The 18951-nt window shown below is 40.7% G+C and overlaps 1 protein-coding gene across 1 annotated transcript; it reads right to left on the reverse strand.

Moving 5' to 3' along the window:
* Nucleotides 1–1138: 1138 nt before the first annotated feature.
* LOC115806947 (death-inducer obliterator 1) lies at nt 1139–18949 on the reverse strand. Its single transcript, XM_030767803.1, has 18 exons — nt 18916–18949; nt 17762–18415; nt 17452–17635; nt 16775–17144; nt 16155–16349; nt 15692–15986; nt 9491–9926; nt 9143–9302; nt 8578–8688; nt 8330–8476; nt 8048–8189; nt 7325–7814; nt 6934–7087; nt 5920–6009; nt 5590–5785; nt 4079–5478; nt 3225–3346; nt 1139–2198 (listed from the first exon to the last, which is right to left on the reverse strand). Exons 2-18 carry the CDS (start codon nt 18396–18398, stop codon nt 1139–1141), a joined length of 6189 nt encoding a protein of 2062 aa, XP_030623663.1. The 5' UTR covers nt 18399–18415; nt 18916–18949.
* Nucleotides 18950–18951: the final 2 nt, after the last annotated feature.

The raw sequence follows: 18951 nt of genomic DNA on the forward strand, positions 1-18951 counted from the left end.
ACATTTAGAAGAGTGATTTTGTTTCTTTACCTTGCTCCTGAATCAGATATGCTGTCATTACTTCATTGTCTGTATAACAGATTTTATTTTATTTTATTTTTTTCCATATTCATTTCAAAGAAGAATTCAGTCTAAACAACAAGATTTTAGGTTTCAAATTTTAATAAAACAGTTCTTCATAGTGCAAACACATTCACTACAATCCATCATGGGGTTACAACTTAACTTTGTATGGCTTATATTTCTACATAGAAAACTGAGAATTAAACAAGTATGAAAATACTTGAATGAATATTTACATCACTCCAGTGACTTAGGAACGTATGTGAAACTCAATATTGAAATTATTCTATCAGAAATTGAAACTGTTCTATCAAAAGAAATACCTATTTTCAAATTTAGTTGTACATGAGAGCAATGTCTGAATTTTATCAATCATATGTAACATGAAAGAAAAACAACTTTCGTTCTGAACTGGAGATGACAGTACAAAGAGATGAAAGTAGCTAGATAGCACTGTTACCTAACAAATGACTTTTTGAATCTTCTTAGGGTAGCTGTAAAAACTGTAATATCTTCAGACAAGTTTATTCTCACTCAGACTATACTAAACGTTGGACTGTAGTGTTTAATGAGAACAGAATGAAAGCTAGAAAAAAAAAAAGATTCATTATGCACATTTGCAGAAAATGGAGTTTCTCCTCTTTCCAGTTTCAGTGCTCTCCCATGGAATTTCAGCTGTACTCTTGCCTCTTTGTTGATAATCTCTGTCCTTCTTTTTGTTAATGTTTCTTTTGTATTCTCGGTCTACTCAATGATTTGAGTCTCTGCTCTCAGACTGATCACAGAGCATTTTGCTCTTGTTGTCTGCACCTTCATCACAGACACAGTTCCTATTTTCCTGTATCCCAACACCATTTCCTTGGTCTTTCTCTGTTTGTTTCTTTTTGTTTGAAATCTCCATCATCTTCCCAATCTTCCCTCCCTCTTTCACCCCCCCCCCCCCTCCATGTCTTCCTCTATGTCTTCTTATGTCCTTTCCTCTGCCTCTAAGCTCTGTCCTCCTAGGCCTCTTTGGACTGGGGTTTCCATGATCACGTATCTCCTCTCTGCTGCCATCGTCCCCAAACAGTTCTTTTTATCTCCCTTGGACTGGACTGCTTGGATCTTCACTTCCAGCATTTTTCAGTCTTTCCCCAGACTTTAATGCTTTGAGATTTTCTCTGCTGTCACTCCCCCATCTTGTGCTGGGCAACTTTTCCTGTGGCCAACTGCATTCTTGGTGGGCATCCAGACCTTGTCCCAGAGGGCTCAACATCTGAATAGGCCCTTGGGTGGGAGTAGGAAGCAAAGGCCCAGAGTGGCGCAATGGACGAATATTTGGACCATCAAAACTGGGCCTCAGTTGTCCCCGTTTATTCTGGAACTGCCCTGGAGAGGGACCCCTTGGCCTGTTGTGCTGAGGAGGCCCAAGCTGGTTATGAAAGCCAGATGAATGAGGATTATTCTGATCTTCAAATGACCCTCTATGCTGTGGTGATGGCATCCTCTGACCATGAAAATGAGGAGATGGCGCCTGCTGACCTCTGAAGCCAAAAGCTCCCCTTCCCCCACCTCTCACAAAGCCTCTACCATGCTCAAACTTGTCATGCTTGCCAAAATGAGGTCCTCTCTGCCCCCTTTGCATATTTTGTCCTTTATATTCTTCAAACTGATGTGGTCCTTGCAAGTCTCTTTCCACTGGGTGTCTATGCTCCTCAGAGCTGTCTTGTTGGCAGGGTTGATTTTGTCTCAACAAATGTGGAGGGCTTGGCTCTCTTAGAGGTCTTATCTCCCCCTCCTGACTGGAGCAGCTGTCTGTATCAAAAAACACATGATTGTTTGCGCCTCTCTGTTTGGGCGGATGAGATCCTGGTTTTTTACATTGCTGAGAAGTGAATCCTCTCGGCCCATCAAAATGTGGTGGTGAAGGAAATCTATTCTCAAATCGTCCATGAGGAGGCCCCCTTGGCCCAGACTCATTAAATCTTGGAGGTGGGCCATCATACCTTAGCTGTGGTGAGTCATTTTGTCTCTCAAAGCAATTATCAGGAGGGTAACTGTGTCCTTCAAACTGTCCTGGGCATGGCCATCTTGGCCCTATGTTTTGAGATGGCCCTGAATCCTGAGACATCTCAGGGTGGGGTGGCCTCTGACCTCTGGGTTGAAAAAGAGCATGACTACTTCGTAACACAGGATTAGGTCCACGTGGACAACGGTTAGGACCACTAGTATTGAGGTCAGGTCCTCTTAAACTAGGGGTAGGAAATCTTGGACCAGGATTAGGTCCTCTCAGATCTGGGTTAGGTCCTCTCAAACCAAGGTTAAATCCTCTCGGAACAGGGTTAGGGCCTCTAAAACAACCCCTAGGACTATGTTCTGGGCCCCCCCACTGAGAATTGCAGGCAGGCTGTGGATCTCTGAGTCCAAACTGCTCTACAAATGGGTGGAAATGTTGGCGTGTATTCTCTTCCTCCTGTGAGAAATGATCCCTCTCCATTACAGGTTGTCCAGGTATTGACCTGTCTCTGTCACAGAACTCATCCATTTCAGGATGAGATAAGTCAACCTTTTGGCTTTGTGAAGGTCTTAACTGTAGTTGGTCCCTATGATTAAAAGTATCATCTAGATGGTGTGAGAAATGACCTCTCTGCACTGAACGAGGTCCTGAAAATGACCTGTCCCTGCTGTGGAATTGCTCAGGCTCAAGGTGTGTGACATCGTGTTTTGGTATTTTATGTGGCTTTTGAAGTGACTGTTTGCCGTGCGCAAAGGGTGGCTCGGCTGGTGACTGATCACTCGAATGGAACTCTTTTCTTACAGGATTTGAAAAGTTGCCTCTTTGGGGAGGTCTTAGGGGTGGATGGTCCTGGTAATGGAACTGCTGATCTTCAGCATGTGAAAAACTATCTTGTTGCTTTGGGGATGGCTCAGATGAATGGTGATCAGTATAACAGAATCGGCTAGTTTTAGGGTGTGAGAACTCTTTCCTCTGAATTTGGGATGGCGTTAATTGTGGTTCCTCTCTGTGTTGAAACAGGTTACCCTCTTCATTTGTGGTATTATCTCTCCTCATGAAGGGTTGTCCTCCAGATGACAGCTGGTTTCTATTGGGGAACTCATCCAATCTGCTACTTGAGAAGTTACCCTTCTGCATTTGAGGAGATCCATGTGGTGGGTGGTACCTGCACTCAGATTTGTCGTCACCACCCTGACTGAGATCACTCCTCCATATTCTAGGAGGCCCAAGAGGTGGCTGCTTCCGATGGTGAAACTGCTCAGGCTCTCCCTGAGAGGCATTATCCCTCTGGACAGAGGTAGGCCTATACACTCTCCTGTCTCTATTGTGGAACTGGTCATTTTCAGAATATGAGAAGTCACCCCCCTCTTTTTGTGGCGGCCTTGACAGTGATTGTTCTTCCCGATGAAATTGTTCAGTCTCATTCTGTGAAACATTTGCTCTATGCACTGACCTTCGTGGCCGTCTATCCCTTGAGGGAGATGACTGGTCTCTGTATCGACCCTTGTTCACTGAATGTGGTTTTGGTGATTGTTTCTCCCGTCTGTGTGAGTGGCACTTCTCATCTGGTGAAAAATTACCTCTGTGTTTTGAGGGACATCTTGGTGAGGATCGACGTCTGTATTTTTCTGCATCACGTTTTGATGAATTTCTGGAACGAATTTGTGATGACCGTTGCAGAGATCTGTCATCACGCTGAGAACCACGATCATGCCGTAACCTTCTCTTGGATCTTGAAGATGATACTTGAGTATCCGGTAGGGAATTATGCCTGCGTGTCTTTTTTCTATCCTGTTCTGGAGGCTGATGGGAGTTAGGATTTTGATCATTGCTGTCCATAACTGAATTGGGATTTTGAGTATGGCTTGTCACCTTAAGGTCACAAGGCTTTTCAGGCTGACTTAGTTGTCGATCGGCTTCCAAATTCCTTGACATTGTTCTTTCTTTATTAGTGAAATCTCTATTATTCACGTTCATTTGATCTCCTTTCTTTTCAGCTGATGTTACTGAATGATCTACTTCCTTAGTGTCCATAATCGTTTTCGATTTGGCAGACTGGATTTCACTCTCAAACTGAAATGCCACTTGGACTGAGGAGTTGTGTGAACCGCTCTGAGAGCTTTTTTCTGTCTGGTCTGACTTTTCTCTCTCACAAGATTCAGTCACAAAATTTTGAGAAATAGAGAGAATAGCCTTCTTAGCGTCCCTGCTCTGCCTGGGATCCCTGCTCTGATCAATGATTGAAGAATCTGTGGTTTTAATTGCCTTCTCCTCCGCTTCTCTTCCAAACTGGAATGCCTGATAGTTATCAAGTGACGGTGTACGGGGTGGAGACATCAGGGCATCTGAAACTGAGAAGTGTGCCATGGACATGCCTACTGCTGCTTTTTGTAGGCGTAAGGCCTCCTCTTGTTGTTCTAACTGGCGTTTCTGTTCCTCAATCTGTTTATTCAATTCCTCCAGCATCTTTTGTTGTTCAGATAACGTCGCTGTTGAGCTGATTCCATAGTCACTGTTAGAAGATTTTGTATTTCCAGCTAGGTTATTTTTCATTTCCTCAAATATGCTCTCATCCTCTGGATCATAAGCTATGTCATCATTCACGGCAGATTCCAAAGGTGCAGTATTAATCTCTGAGGCTTTGGCTGGACCTGCAGAACTGTACTCCTCCTCTGGGTCGTAAGGTCTATTGTCATCACTATCAGCAATCTGTTCCACTGCTGATAAGGTTTTACCCTCAAAATCTTCAGGGGGTCTCACAGGAGTGAGAGTGCCGTACCGCAGGGCTGGATTATATTCCTCCTCTGGGTCATATGGCCTATCATAGTCTAATTCTAATGTCTCCATCATTGGTTCATTTAAAGTATGTTGGTACTGTTGAACAATTGGGTCATTATGTGTGGTGGAGGATGCAACAGGCTCACTGTCTGTGGAGGAACTTGGTTTAGAGACATTTACTGTAGCCTCAGGGTCCTGATTCTTTCTTCCAAACAGTGTGGTAAGGATAGTCTGAAGAGGAGTGGAAGTAGATGGGGACTCAGCCTCAGAGGATGAAGAGGGATGACTTATTTTGCCATGGTCAAGTCTGACAGAATTGGGGGCTTTAATTACAGACATAAACCCTGTAAGAGTAGACGGACTGGAGAGTGAGTTGTCAGAGTCTGGTGATCCAGTATGAGGGGGAGATCCAGGTGGTGTTGTGCTTGATGGGATCTCCAGTTCCATCGACTGGGAACCATAGAGTCTTATATCTGGTTTCGGGACCTCGGGTGGAGTGGGAAGACTAGCAATCTTTGGATCCTGAAGAATCTCAATTTTGGGTCTCTTCTCCTCTACTTCTTGTGACAAGGCTCCAGGACGCTTTGTTTTTTGGCAGATAACAAGGCCAATGAGAAGATTGGGACGATTTTGCTCCAAACCTGAGGGAAGGACAAGAGTGGATAAAATGTCAAATGTTATTACAAAACCATTTCCATAAATTGAACAATGGCCTCAACAACATTTTAATCCTTTCCATATTACATATTTACCTGGACCTTCAAATGGCAAGAGTATTGATGGAATGGATTCTTTAGCACTCAGAGGGATAAGGTAGAGATCCTTAATGTGACTACAAATGTTGGAGACTACACCAAATCTTCTGCGACTATTGAAGTAAGAGAATAAGGAGACATATGCCACTTCCTCTTCCTCTGTTGCAGGATGGAAGCGAATCATACAGAGTTCCTGGAGAGAAACAAGAGGACATTGTTTACTCTGTCTGCAGACTAGTTAAATTAGATATTACTTAGCATTATGCTGTTAAAACAACTACAAATGCTGCACATGGTGTTTAATGGAGTGTATGGAAGGAGATTTACCTTTGTTGGAGACGTCTTTAATCTGTCTACATAATCCCACACCATTTGAGGCATGATTCTACCCCCAATGTGAATGGTATCTGGTAAGTCCTACGTAAAGATAGTTGAAAAATGAGATTGTATAAACCTTTACCAAACCAAAATTCCTGTTAAAATGCTTAACAGAAGGCTCCGATGCCTCCTTATCTTTTTGACCAAATCCTTTTTTCCACATATAGATGAATTGATATCTCTCTTTGTCTGAAGTAAAAGAAATCCTCAGATACATAAAGATGTAGGCCTTAAACATAAAGATCTAGGTCTTAATGGTGGATTATGCCCACCCAGTTTTCAGAACTCTTATTGGGATTCTAACATTGAGACTGTGCTGTATTAGATTAATTTCTCAAATGACCACAGTAGCCCTAAAGCTGTTGTTAGAGAATGTATCTTGCAGCCCTGTTTTACTGCATGCATCACTAACACTGACAAGTTCTGACAAGTCTTTTTACTTTGTGGCTTCTAAATGCATGCTCCTATAGTGAAAAATAACAGGTTTACCCCCTCAAGCACTGAAGATGCTCCAAAAATTTGGGTTGAGAATGCAAATAAACTTTAGAGGACCTATGCATTGATGGTAATTTTATATCTTTTGAGCAACTCAGAACAAATTTTAATGTCCCTAATCCACACTTCTTTAGACATCTGCAGCTCCATAGTTTCATGCTGTCATGCCCCACTTAGCTAGACAACTCATACTCCTTAAACAGAGGGATAAATTCCCACCACCTTTAATCACTTGATCAGAGTTCTTATACAACATATCAGGTTAGAATACTAGTTACTAATATATTTCTGCTAAATCCAGATATGAAATAGTTGTTTTTTATTTTTGTTTTTTTCTAAATGAATTTCTGAAATTTCAGTTTAAAAAAAATCTACATGTATACTAAATCACAAATCAAATCAAAATTTCAAAAACCACCTTTGTACTGTGGCTGTGCTACTAATTTGATTTAAAAATGTGGGTCTCACCTCCTTTAGATAGTCAGCAGACCCAGATATCAGATAGCCCTTTGTGACAAACTTGGCTACGGTTTGCATGTTGAGGAAGCCTTTCCATACTGTGTCCTGCTTAGACAAGAACTGACTGGTTTCTCTGTCAGCAGGGACATGTGAGGTCAACGACCTAAAAAAAAATTGTCTATCACATTTCAGGAGAAATGGGAAAGGGAAAGGGTGTGGGCTTTCACTCATGTTTACTATTCAGCTGAATACAAATGTTTGTATGTTATCAAAAAGACAAATACATACAAATGATTTTCCCTCTTCCTGGCATAAATATGAATGTATGTACAACAAAGTACATAAAAAATTACTTTACACTAACAGATATGAAACCTAGTTGCTGCAAGTGAGCTCCCACCTGGAAGAAGATCCCGATGAAGAGGTGAACCTTGAGACTGAGGAAGAGGACGGTTTCATAAGAATTGATTTGGGAATTGTAGGGGGAGGGGGCAGGGGTGGGTGCAAGGGCTGCATAGGCTTGGCCTCAGAAATGGTTTCTTTTACAGGGGGCATTTGGGTTTGAGTTGAAGAAGCAGCTGGGATTACTTTAGAGGATGGAGCAGGGCGGTAAGCCATAGTGCGAGGATCCCGTCCTGTAACAGACATGGTGGACACACCAGGGATCACCACTGGTGCGAATTCCGGGGATGCAATCTCAGCACTGGAATGCTCTGCAACTGGGGAAGCAGGAGATTCAATGATGAGGGGTGAAACCGATTCTGATGGAGCTGGCTCTGGGTTCTCTTCCACAGTGTGGACTATCTGAGGTGTAGCTGCCTCCTCGCTCTCTTTTTGCTCTGCCTTTTTTGATTTCTTAGGTGGAGGCTCCTCATCAGCAGATATCTGACCTAAAGAACATATTCAAAAATCAGAAGTGCATAGTAACAATGACTACATGCAGTTCGATTTTAAGCTAATAGAGAAAAAGAAGATTTTTTGACAGCTGGTAATTCTCTTTTGAATACAACAGACACTCAATGCAATACGTTGAAAACAAACCTAGAAGTCTTCAATCCGTATAAACATGCTAGATATCATCTGGTCACACAGCATCAAGTTATGTAGGTTTTTTGTTCTTTACCTGTGCATATCCTACATTTAAGGTCAAACAGATGTGTTCGATGCTCTGATGTTGTGTCTTTAAGCATGCTGCTGAGAAGGTCAAGAACAGAAGAGCTAGACTTCTTGAGCTGTGCTGCCTTGTTTGTTGGCACTTTTGCTTCCTAAGTAAGGAAAGATGAATCAATAATAAGTAGCACCTGAGAATACCTGAGGGGAAAACATACCACTAGTAAAGAACTATAGAGGCTTACTGCACACTTCATGGACACATAAACATGTTTCCTTTCCAGGAATGACTTACTGATGTGGAAGATGTGTCAGATGCTCTTGGGGGGCAATCAGATTTACTTAGTTCTCGCTCAGATACTAGAGAAGATTCCTTCGTGTCCACAGATTGAGAGTGTTCCTCTCTCAAAGCAGGTTTTGGCTGAGAGTTAGAAGTAGGTGCCTAAAATGCACAATATGACAAAGATGAAAAAAGTGAGATTGAAACTCTTGATCATTGTGGTTTCAAGTGGTAGGTCAATGAAGATGTGCTCAAGAAGCTACCTCTGTAGAATGAGAAGTATCCCAAAGCTCTCTGGATTGCAGTTCCTGCTGACTCAGTCTGCTAAGTTTAAATGGAGAGATCTCTCCTTTGATAACCTGGGACAGCAGGCCCTGAAGACAACATTAATTATATCAGGTGACCAATAACTTTGCTCACACCTCCTTGGCATAAGAGATGTAAAGTCCCTGGGCACAGATTACTGTACTGACATGTAATTAGGATGTTACATCTGGAGGAATTTGCACTTTTGTTGTTACCTCTCAACTATGTGGACTTTTTGTAGATTGTTTTAGCTAAAAGCATCTGCATTGAAATCAATCATTGATATGTCTGTAATATGATATAAGGTACACAAATTTGGAGGCAAACATTTGCAGATTATGACATAAATGTCTCTTGCATCACATTTAGTATCATACATAAGATTACGGTGCTGTAAAACACAGTCTCCTCATTGTTTCTTACACTGTGTATGAGACTGAATTAACAGGATGTTCTGGAAGGGTAGATCATATCTTTCTCATTGTGAAATGAGAATAACGAATCTTCACTGGAAAAACCTACCTTATTCTTGTGGTCTTTGAGGTTGAACATAAGGGACCTGTACTTATTCTTGTATTTTTGGTCAGTAGTAAAATACATATTGAATATTTCCTTCTCAATGTTCTGTGCCAGCTTTCCAATTTCACTCTCAGGCATTTCCAGATTTTCACAGTTGGACACCCTGATAGGAAGAAATATAGTGAGTAACCTGAACTCTCTGAATGTTAAAAAATGCATTTCTAAGCACTAATCTATATCCAACCACACTGTTAATTATCATCAGAAACTCAAATGATCTTGCAGTTGCTTAACTTCAGTTTTCTTTTCTGAACACACTTCAAATCATTGTCACTGTTTTGCTACTCTCACCTTTCGAGCAAAATTTCAGTGAGGGAACGTCGGATGTTCTGTCTGATCTGGATGTTTGGGTGGGTTTCGAGGGATCCTGTTGGTGGAAGTGGGGCAGGGGACACTGGAAGGTTTCTGACCTCAGTGGCCGAGGAAGAAATTGTGTGGGAAAGGTGTGCTGGGGCATCTGATCGTGGTGAATCCTTTTTGGTACTTTTGCTGACTTGTACAGAACCCATCAATTGCTGCCGTGCTGCAGAAAGGCGAGGTGACCCTGGCATAGTTTTTTTGGCTCTGCCAGCAGCAGGATTAGAAATGAGTTTCTTGACAGATGGAGCTGGACGAATCTTGTCATCCGTTGATCCATCTGATGGTGTGGTTGACTGTGGTAGACACTGGCTGTGAAGAGTGTTTGGATCTGTACTAGATTCCACCTTTTCTCTCTCTTTCACAGCTACTAGAAAATAAAAGTGTCAGAAAGGACTACATAAGCATCACAGTTTGCCTTGTTTGCCTTCAACAAGCTTGTGATCTGGTAAGACTATGCACATTCCCAATCAAAGGTTATTTTATATGTTTTATTCCATTATTAAAGGTTTCATTTAATGATGATTTGTACACTTGAAGTCCATCTTCTCCTTTGCACTTAAAATAGAACATTTATTTGTTTCAAAACAGAGCACAGTGCTGTTATATTAGATTTTAAATTACATTTAAAATGTCCAATGACAAATAATATGGGGATTCAAAGAATTTTTCTTCATAGAAAGCATAAACATGAAATTCTAAACATGTGCTTTCAGAGGTCTGGGCTGATTAACTTGTCTGAGTTAAAATTCTGCTGCATGTGTGAATCAAGCAAGTTAGGGATCGGTTATCTGAATTCAGGTTTCAGTCATAACATTCATAACATTTGCATCTCTGATTCACTGATGTTATATTCACAGCACCTGCTTACAAAAACTTCAGAGTGGTACCACAAGCAGATCAATAGAAAAGCTTGATTTATGTCAGTTTTTAGTTCTATCTTAGTAAATATAAATTATGTTTCTAAGCGCGACCTTTAAACTTGATACTTTGTGGGGTTTTTTAAACAATTTCTTTTGAGAAATCATTATATCTCTTGATATAATTGATTAGCTGCACAAATTGAGGCACACTGCAGTCACTAATTAAAACAGGAATGCTGCTTCAGTGAGTGAGCGTTATTTTTACATGGATGTATATAGGCTTATTTAGCAAAACACTTTTCTCTGTGGATGAGGTAAGGCTAGATCTCTGTTTTGCCTGACATGATTCACCCTGCCAAATCTTCTCTCTGTAGCGCTGTTTTACTGGTCCAATGCACTCTGCTTATGAAACAGTTTAACAGCCCTTTTATAATTACATGAAATGCCAGCATCTCCGCAGAACGAAATGGTCATTACTGTATTTTCTTTTTACTGCTTAATCTCATTCAGAGTTATTTTAGCATCACAAAAATATGGAGCCATTAAAATGATTATCAAGCTGACATTTTTTATGTTCTGATGAACAACTTTAAGATATTCATTGTCATCATTCTTCTTCATGCTGTCCAGAAACCTCTGAACAGTTTAACATCACTGAGGATCAAATGTGTTTTATCCTAAATCCTCCAGTTTGCTTCTTTAAAGTGGACATTCAGTTCTGAGAGTTTCTGTTAATGTGTGAAAATGTGAGTAAAAAAAAAAGAAAAAAAGATAGGTACATAATTTCCTATTATTACTCCTTCACCTTCAACCTCACTTTTGGGGCTAAAATACAAAATACAACTGTACTAGACTGCAAAACAATCATTTCTCCATTCCATTGTTGAAAATTATGAAAGGCACTAATCACTTCAGCAAAGCCAAGTGATCCGAGCTGTGTTGCACAAACAGGAAACAGTCAGTGAAGACTCTATAGCAGAGCTGTTCAAGATGTGTGCACTGAAGTTGAATAATGAAATCATCAAGGAAAAGTCCCAAGCTTCAAACCAGAGCTTGTGAACTGTTGTACGCTTTTATGTTACTTGGAATGAGGTCATGTAAGTGTGCGGCACTGTTAGAGATCTGCTAACTACAATACTCAACATTGTACAGATTTCCATATGACTTGAAAATCGAGTAGAAACTCATCTAACCATAGGCTGTCATACCTGGATATTTCAATGTTACATTCAAGTATACATTTTTTCACTATCACTCCAGAGTGAATTCAGAACCAGAGTATGTAGAAATGGAGTGAAATACAACATAATGACAGCCTCAGGTTGATCTAAAAAACATCAGCTGTCAAGTGCAGGCCTTTGTACAGAGAAAAATACACGGGTGAAATTCCATTTATAGCCACTAGAGGATAGTTACACATTACTTTTCAATTTCACGGTATTCAGCTGCTTCTAATTTTAGCAAAATCCATAGTCTCTACTCAGATAAGAAAAGTGAGGAGTGAAAAAGCATATTACAAATGGTCTAAGTTTTCTCAGATCTGTGTTAAACTTTTGTCCTGTTCACTCTGAGACAACTTATAAACTGGTGTTTTAAAAAACAAAAACCCCTACATTTGGCTTTAATGCTCCTGCAAACAAGTTGGAATCTCTAAGAGACAGTGACTGGGAAAAGACATATAAAGACAGAGAGACTGTCATAAAGGCAGATTTCAAATTTGACTGTATGCATCTTCAACAATCTGCAAAAGAGGAAATCATTTTGGTAGAATGCAGACTGTGTTTTTGCAGAGAAAGTCTGATAACTTTGAAAACAATGAACAAGTCATGTGAGCTGGTGAGCGATGAAGCGTACAACTGTAATCTTTCCCCGGGAGCTATCAGTTCACATCTCAGTGATTTTCTGATTGGTCTGCAGTCAATAGTCTGTCTCTCTCCTGGTTACTCAAGTATCTCTCTTTCATTTGCCTTCCTACAGAGGCATTCCGCAGCTTTTATGTGTGCCTGATACTGCAGAGATGCAACCTCCATTCAGGAATGTGTGTACAGGTGAAATTTATTCGGTTTGACTGTAAATTAGATGTTTTGAAATGTTTATTGCACAAAAAGTTATTGAGGGAGTGCTGAGAATGTAGCAACTAACATATCGATTCCATGTTCTGGGAAACGAAAATCAACAGAAATGACGGGCTGTTGATTCTCAGTCTATTTTTTTTTCTCTTGCATAAAATGTTTTATGGCTCCCTAATGTTTTGATAAACTCTGAGACAACCAAAACTAGAATTAATGAGCTCTTCAGGTTGAAAATTCTTAAAACTTAATGTATTTCACATTACATAAATAATTGTTTTCTATGACAAGAAGCAATGAGCACTATTTGGATGCCTGGCGTGACAGAACTTGACAAGGCAGCCAAGTAATAGTCTGGAAGAATGCCCTCATTTAGAATGTGACTGTTCTTCAGGCTTTTTGGGTTGTGCATATCTGAAAATGTCCAGGAGAGTGTTTGGGTGTAACTGTTTGTTGAAAAATTCTCCTTGTTTTATGAAACTGAGTGGTTTACAAGTTACAGGCTGAAAAGTCATGTATGCCTGCAGGGAAGATGTGTACAGGTGTACATGGTGTCACTGGTGATGATATGCATAAAACATACTGGGATTTCATTTAGGACAAAATTCAGGTGTGTCATCTTGCACATGTTCAAAATAGATGAGGGCTTAGGTGATGCACCAGAGAATTCTGAACAAGTTTTGTGGACACTTCAGACTACCACAGCACAGTCAGTCGGTCCAGCAACGCACAACAAATTCCACGCTTAAAGTTGTTTTCTGCATTCCCCTTGTCCACGTGGACACAAAATTTGAGCACAGTACACGGATATCCACAAGCAAGTGGACAACTGCTTCAGTCCACCAGGGCAGTGTTAGCCTTATTCATTCCAGCTGATGTCCATCTGCGTGTGTATCCATTTTCAGCCATTTAGCTGATGCTGTTATCAAAAACAGCTATTGGACGGATTGTTGGTTTTTTTTTTTCTGTGGTGGATCTTGTCATATGGTTTCTTTTAAAAGGAGTGCATATGTAGAAGACAGCTGTGAGAGAGGACATTTCACCAGGCATAGTCAACTTTCTCATGTGACCCCAAGGAATCAAACTCACAACTGTCCTACTGCTGGGTGTAAACCTCCAAGCCTCTGTCACCACTGCTGTCCAGACTGCAAAATGCCTTTACATATTTAGATCATCAAAGTAATCGCATTTCACCTTCCAGATGATAACACAACGATACAGACTCACTTCAAGGGAAGATGTTAAGAAAATGAGGTGTTTTTGAAATGAAGCCTAAAATGTGATTACAACGCTTCTGATATGGATTTCCAGGTAAGACACTGCTGAGGCTCTAAAGTCAGGGAGAGCTTTGAAACAGTGTAGTTGAGGCCTGCTAAACCACCAAGAAGCTGTCTGTCAACCTATAACCATACTTTACCAGTTCCTAACATGGAGAAGTTACGAAACATTTCGGCCACTTTTTACATGAAACAGACTTTCACTTCGCTGATAAAAAGATATATAGTTGGAGGCACTTTGATTGCACCAATGAACTGGTAAATCTTAGACTGTGCTAACACTGACTTATAAACCACGAAGAGCTAGTACTACATAGTCAGTCTGTGCAACATTAGAGACACTTCATTCTCTTTAACTGTTAAAATCTTTCAGCATGGGACTGGTCTGAAGTCTTAAAATCAATTACAAATTGCTCAATGCATTTTCACACACAGTTAAGTATATATAAAAATTGGTTTTGTGATCAATGTAAATTCATAGTCAGAACAATGCTAACACTCTAAACTGAAATTTTAATGAAATAAATAAGGTGGATAGACTGTACATTTTTTCTGTCTGACTAGGTACTTGCAAGGATCCTGATCTGTGAGAAGTCTGTTCACTGTGAGATGTCTAAAATCCTTACCACTCACTGACATAAACTGAGTACTTCCTAACATTCAAGATATATTTTACTTCTATATTTTACTAAGACATTTTACTTCTTTTTTATTTATTTATTCATTTTTTTTTTACCTGCTCTGCATGGTCTGGATTAAAGAGTTTACAGGCTCACTCAGCCTTGAGAATTTCCATCTGTCACATGGACACCAGACAGTAATGGACTCCCAAGGCCTTGGGAGCAGTGGAATGTCATTAACAGATTATTTCCTTACTGTCCTCTCAATTCTTAGGTTATTCCATTAAACCACATCCTCCGTTGAGCACTGTCCAGTGTCTCTCATTACATGTGCCGTTTTGAATGACCAGGCTGTGTAGTTGTGCAGTTTGATAAATGAAAGGAAAAAATCTGTTGAGCAGTGATTCTCCTCCTGTAGGGTGGGGATGTGAGGCTCTACTGTTCACTGACTCCAGGCTCATGGGTTTATCACCTGGATCTCAGAAACATCATGACCAAGTAACAGCCTCCCCTGATATTATAGCTTTGTATCAAGGCATAAAAGTTGGTCTAACTAATGAGTGAAAGAAGAAAGTGAGGATGTTTTTGTTTGTTTGTAGTTTCACCTGCTTCTGTAAGACAGGACGTCCATTGAAGTCAAATGACGCCAGAACCTCGCTGTGTGTGTGTGTGTGTGTGTGTGTATTCAAAATAATTCTAAATTGTTGCAGCTAATATTTTGATGCAATTGTTTCAGGAAACGCATTTATATACTCACTTTTACCTGTTGATTTACTAACTCAATAGACTTTGCGCTGACCAAACCTCCTTTTGATGATTCTGTGTAGCAGAATTGGTGACTTTAACCAGAGGCCAGTGGGTGTTTTGACTTAAGCAGGAGAGCATTTCTGAATGTGAGTCATGATTGTGAGAAACTGCTGCCACAACTTGTATCCCAATAGAAATGCAGTATGTCAGTCCTTTAGGGTTTAGGGAATGTCTGTCCTTTCTAGAACTGTACCCCCTTTATTTAACACAACAAAACATTTATAACCATCCTTAAAATCAAAATAATCACGTAGGCATATTATTTCAACATTTTAGATATTTGCGTACTTACCTCTTGATCCCCTGTAGCCAACCACAGAACTGTGATGGAAGCCCATTTAGAGGAGTAGGTTTTCTCCTCTAGTCGGTTTAAGTGCTGTTTTGGTGACGTGTAAAACTAGATGTTCTTTAGACTCTACCGAGGCAAATTTTTCTGCAAACTAATTCATCCCTGAACTTTCTACAGACATAGTAGCCTTGATTTGGAGAATCAAGTTTCAAAAAATTTGGTTGTATCGGAAAAACTCTGGAAAGTGTTGGTGAACTATAGAATGTATGTGAGAATGTATGAGGATCCCTGGTAGATACATACACGATTTGTAAAACACTGATGATGTAATAGCTGCCATTTGCGGAGCCGCTGTTGCCTTGTGCTCCGACTCACTGGACACAGGAGCAGCATCTGTCTCCTGTTTCTCGGCAACAGCATCCTCTTCTAGCTCCTCACCTTTGTCAATAGGTGGTTCTGTCAACTTCCTCTGGGAGAGAGTCCCCGGAAGTGATTTCCTCCAACCCTGGAGACAAAGACATAAACTAATGAAGAGAGATTCAGGTCTACACATACACGATGGGGCATCACAGTGAGACAGTCGAAAAGGGGAGAGGGTTGGCAGTTAATAAAATCATTTTGCAGAATTGTGTTCTGTAGGCTGAAGGAAAAAAGACAAGTCATCAGCTTTTACCTGGGGGGCAGGGTTGGTGGTTACTTTAGCCTGTATATCTGGCTTGGCTTTGGGCTCAGACAGAGACTGCATGGCCACTGCAGCATGCTGGAGGATGCACTCATGGCCACAGTAGACAGAATCTGGCAGGGCATTCTTACCGCAGCCCAGACCAATGCACAGAGGCAGTGGTGACCCATCCTCCTCTTCCTTCACCTGGGATAAAACACATTCAGCTCACCACATCATAACCAGGCAAGGAGAAATGCTGGAGGAAATAATAATAAGTGGAAAAGTGAGAAAGTGTCCTAAATATTTCGCAGCACACCTTGATTCTAATCAAAATGTAAGAAAAATAATGATCAATTCAAACCCCTGAGAAAATACGCTGTTGTTCAAATTAGTTGACAGCACTTACTTTAAAATTCTCTGTCAAACCAATGATATTACATTGCATTTGTAGCTGTTAATCTCACGTATGGAATTAAATTACTACCAAAGAGTTCACTCTGAGATCAATTTCACTTTAAATCAAAGTCCATACCTTAGGAATCACCTAAAAACTAACAACTGACACATGTACAAAATCAATATTGACTACAAACGTATCTGATTTAGTGTAAAAATTTATTGCTGGCTGCTTCTCTCTCTAATTTGAAGAAATGATGTCTCTGAAGACAAAAAACGACAAACAGTTTTACCGAGTGAAATATCTTGATTTTCTTCTTGTTGCCAAGACCGCTGGCTTTCCTAATCTTCCCTTTGATGCCCTGATTCTCACAAGGTTTGTCCTCTTCAGAAGAGGCTGACGCCAGCCTGTCAGACAGCGGCTTTAAGGCAAACTTTAATAAAACCGGTTCTATTAGGTCCTGAACTGGACTCTGACTAGGGGAGCATTTGGGACAGATGTAGTCCTCTCCGTTCTCCTCTAGGAGGCGACCTCGAGCCTCCGTAATGCCGACGCAGTCGCCATGGAACCACTCGTGACAGCGGTCACAACAGATCATGAACCTGGGGGAGGGCATTCAGCAGACAGTTTTGACAGAGAAAAGTAAGTGGTACTGGGTTCATAGAAAGTAAAAGACACACCATCAACTTCAACAGTTTCATAAAAGCTTCCTCTTTTTAATGAATTTCCTATAAAACCCAATGTACAGTACTAGCAACATGAGTTTTAGGGGATTCCCAAATAGAGAAATGACTCTTTGATTCATGTATGTACAAGGAATGGTATTTCACCACCAATCTGTTCTGATTTTTATTTCTTTTATTTAAAAAGCCCCAAACATAAACAAAGTAGCAGAATGGCTAAACATACCTTTTGTTGTGTTTCTGTCGACAGATGCAGTACAAAGCATTTGGGTCACATGCTTCACTACTGCTATCAACAGAAGTCCCTTCTGTTACAAGTGACTCTTCATCAACCTTGCATTTCTTCATATCTTCCTCAGTATTTTGCTTTGTTTGCGCAGACTTTTTCCTACATTTTGCCTGTTTTGGGGCTCTCTTGACGGATGCTGAACCCTGATTTACCACCCGGGTCAACTGAGATGACAGGTTCTCGTCTTGTTGTTCGAAAGTTTCAGAGAACCCATCCATGCACACAGTCTCCTTTCCTTTTGAATCACCTGCATTTTCTTTAACCTCCTGAGTATCTTTACTCACTTCATCCAAGTTAGGATCCAGCTGAAGTTCAGGACTGGTCTGACTCCTGGATTCTTCGTGCTTGTGTCTGTTCTTGACTTTCTGTATGACTTCCTTCAGTGTCAGATCATCGCTATCCTCAGCTCTGTCAGACACGTCATCCTTGCCGACAGCATCAGCACTGACCTTCGGTGCTTCCTCTGTGACAGGCTGCTGGGGACTAGCTGTCAACTCCATTTTTTCTAGGGTTCCTTTGACATCAACAATATCTCTGTCTAAACTTGTCTCGGAGGTTGTCTCTTCGTCGGGAGGTGTTTGGGATAGAGTTGTTGCCTCTAAATGTGCTCGGGCACTCCTACGCCCTCTCAGTCGTCTTGTGTCAGAGGGACTGGTGACAGGGGCTTGGCTGGCTTGACCTCTCCCTTGCCCCCTCCCCCTGCCCCTGGTCTGACGGCGAGGCGTAATGTCTTTGATGTTGAGGTTACCTATCTCCTCCATGAACTCTCGCCTGGCTATGGTGGTCCGTCGGAAGCCCCAGGTCTTTGTAGGCACAGCAGAGACGGCTTTAACACTGTCACTAGATTCCTCATTTTGCTGCTTGTTCTCTTCGCATTCCTCCATCTTGTTCTTTATGGAGGCTTATTAGAGAAAATGGAGGGATACACTAATCTGAACGTATGAACATCACAAAGTGATCCACACCAGAATGGAATGATAATACTGCATTAAATATCTAACAGTGAGCTACACAAGCTTCTTAATTTATACCTTGTTAGTTTAAAAAATAATTGCTGATGGTCTGCTCTGATGTTTTTCTAAATGAATGTCAGATGACCAAATAACAGTTGATTCATTAACAGTTATAAAATACATGGTCAATAACTCAGACAAGGATTTTTTTTCACCATGTGTACACACACACACATATATATACACACACACTGTATATATATATATATATATATATATATATATATATATATATATATATATATATATATTTTTTTTTGTTGTTGTTGTTTTGTTTTGTTTTTCGTTTTTTTACAAACATAGACATCTCTGCATGTGTAAAGGTGAAAATTTGTAGACATCAGCAGAAAGCTGGACAACTGAGTCATTGTGTGAGTGTTTTTTTTACCTTTGGTGGCTCTGTTGAGAGATCTGACCACAGAAA

Source organism: Chanos chanos, chromosome 3, assembly GCF_902362185.1.
Source record: "Chanos chanos chromosome 3, fChaCha1.1, whole genome shotgun sequence".
Lineage (NCBI taxonomy): Eukaryota > Metazoa > Chordata > Actinopteri > Gonorynchiformes > Chanidae > Chanos > Chanos chanos.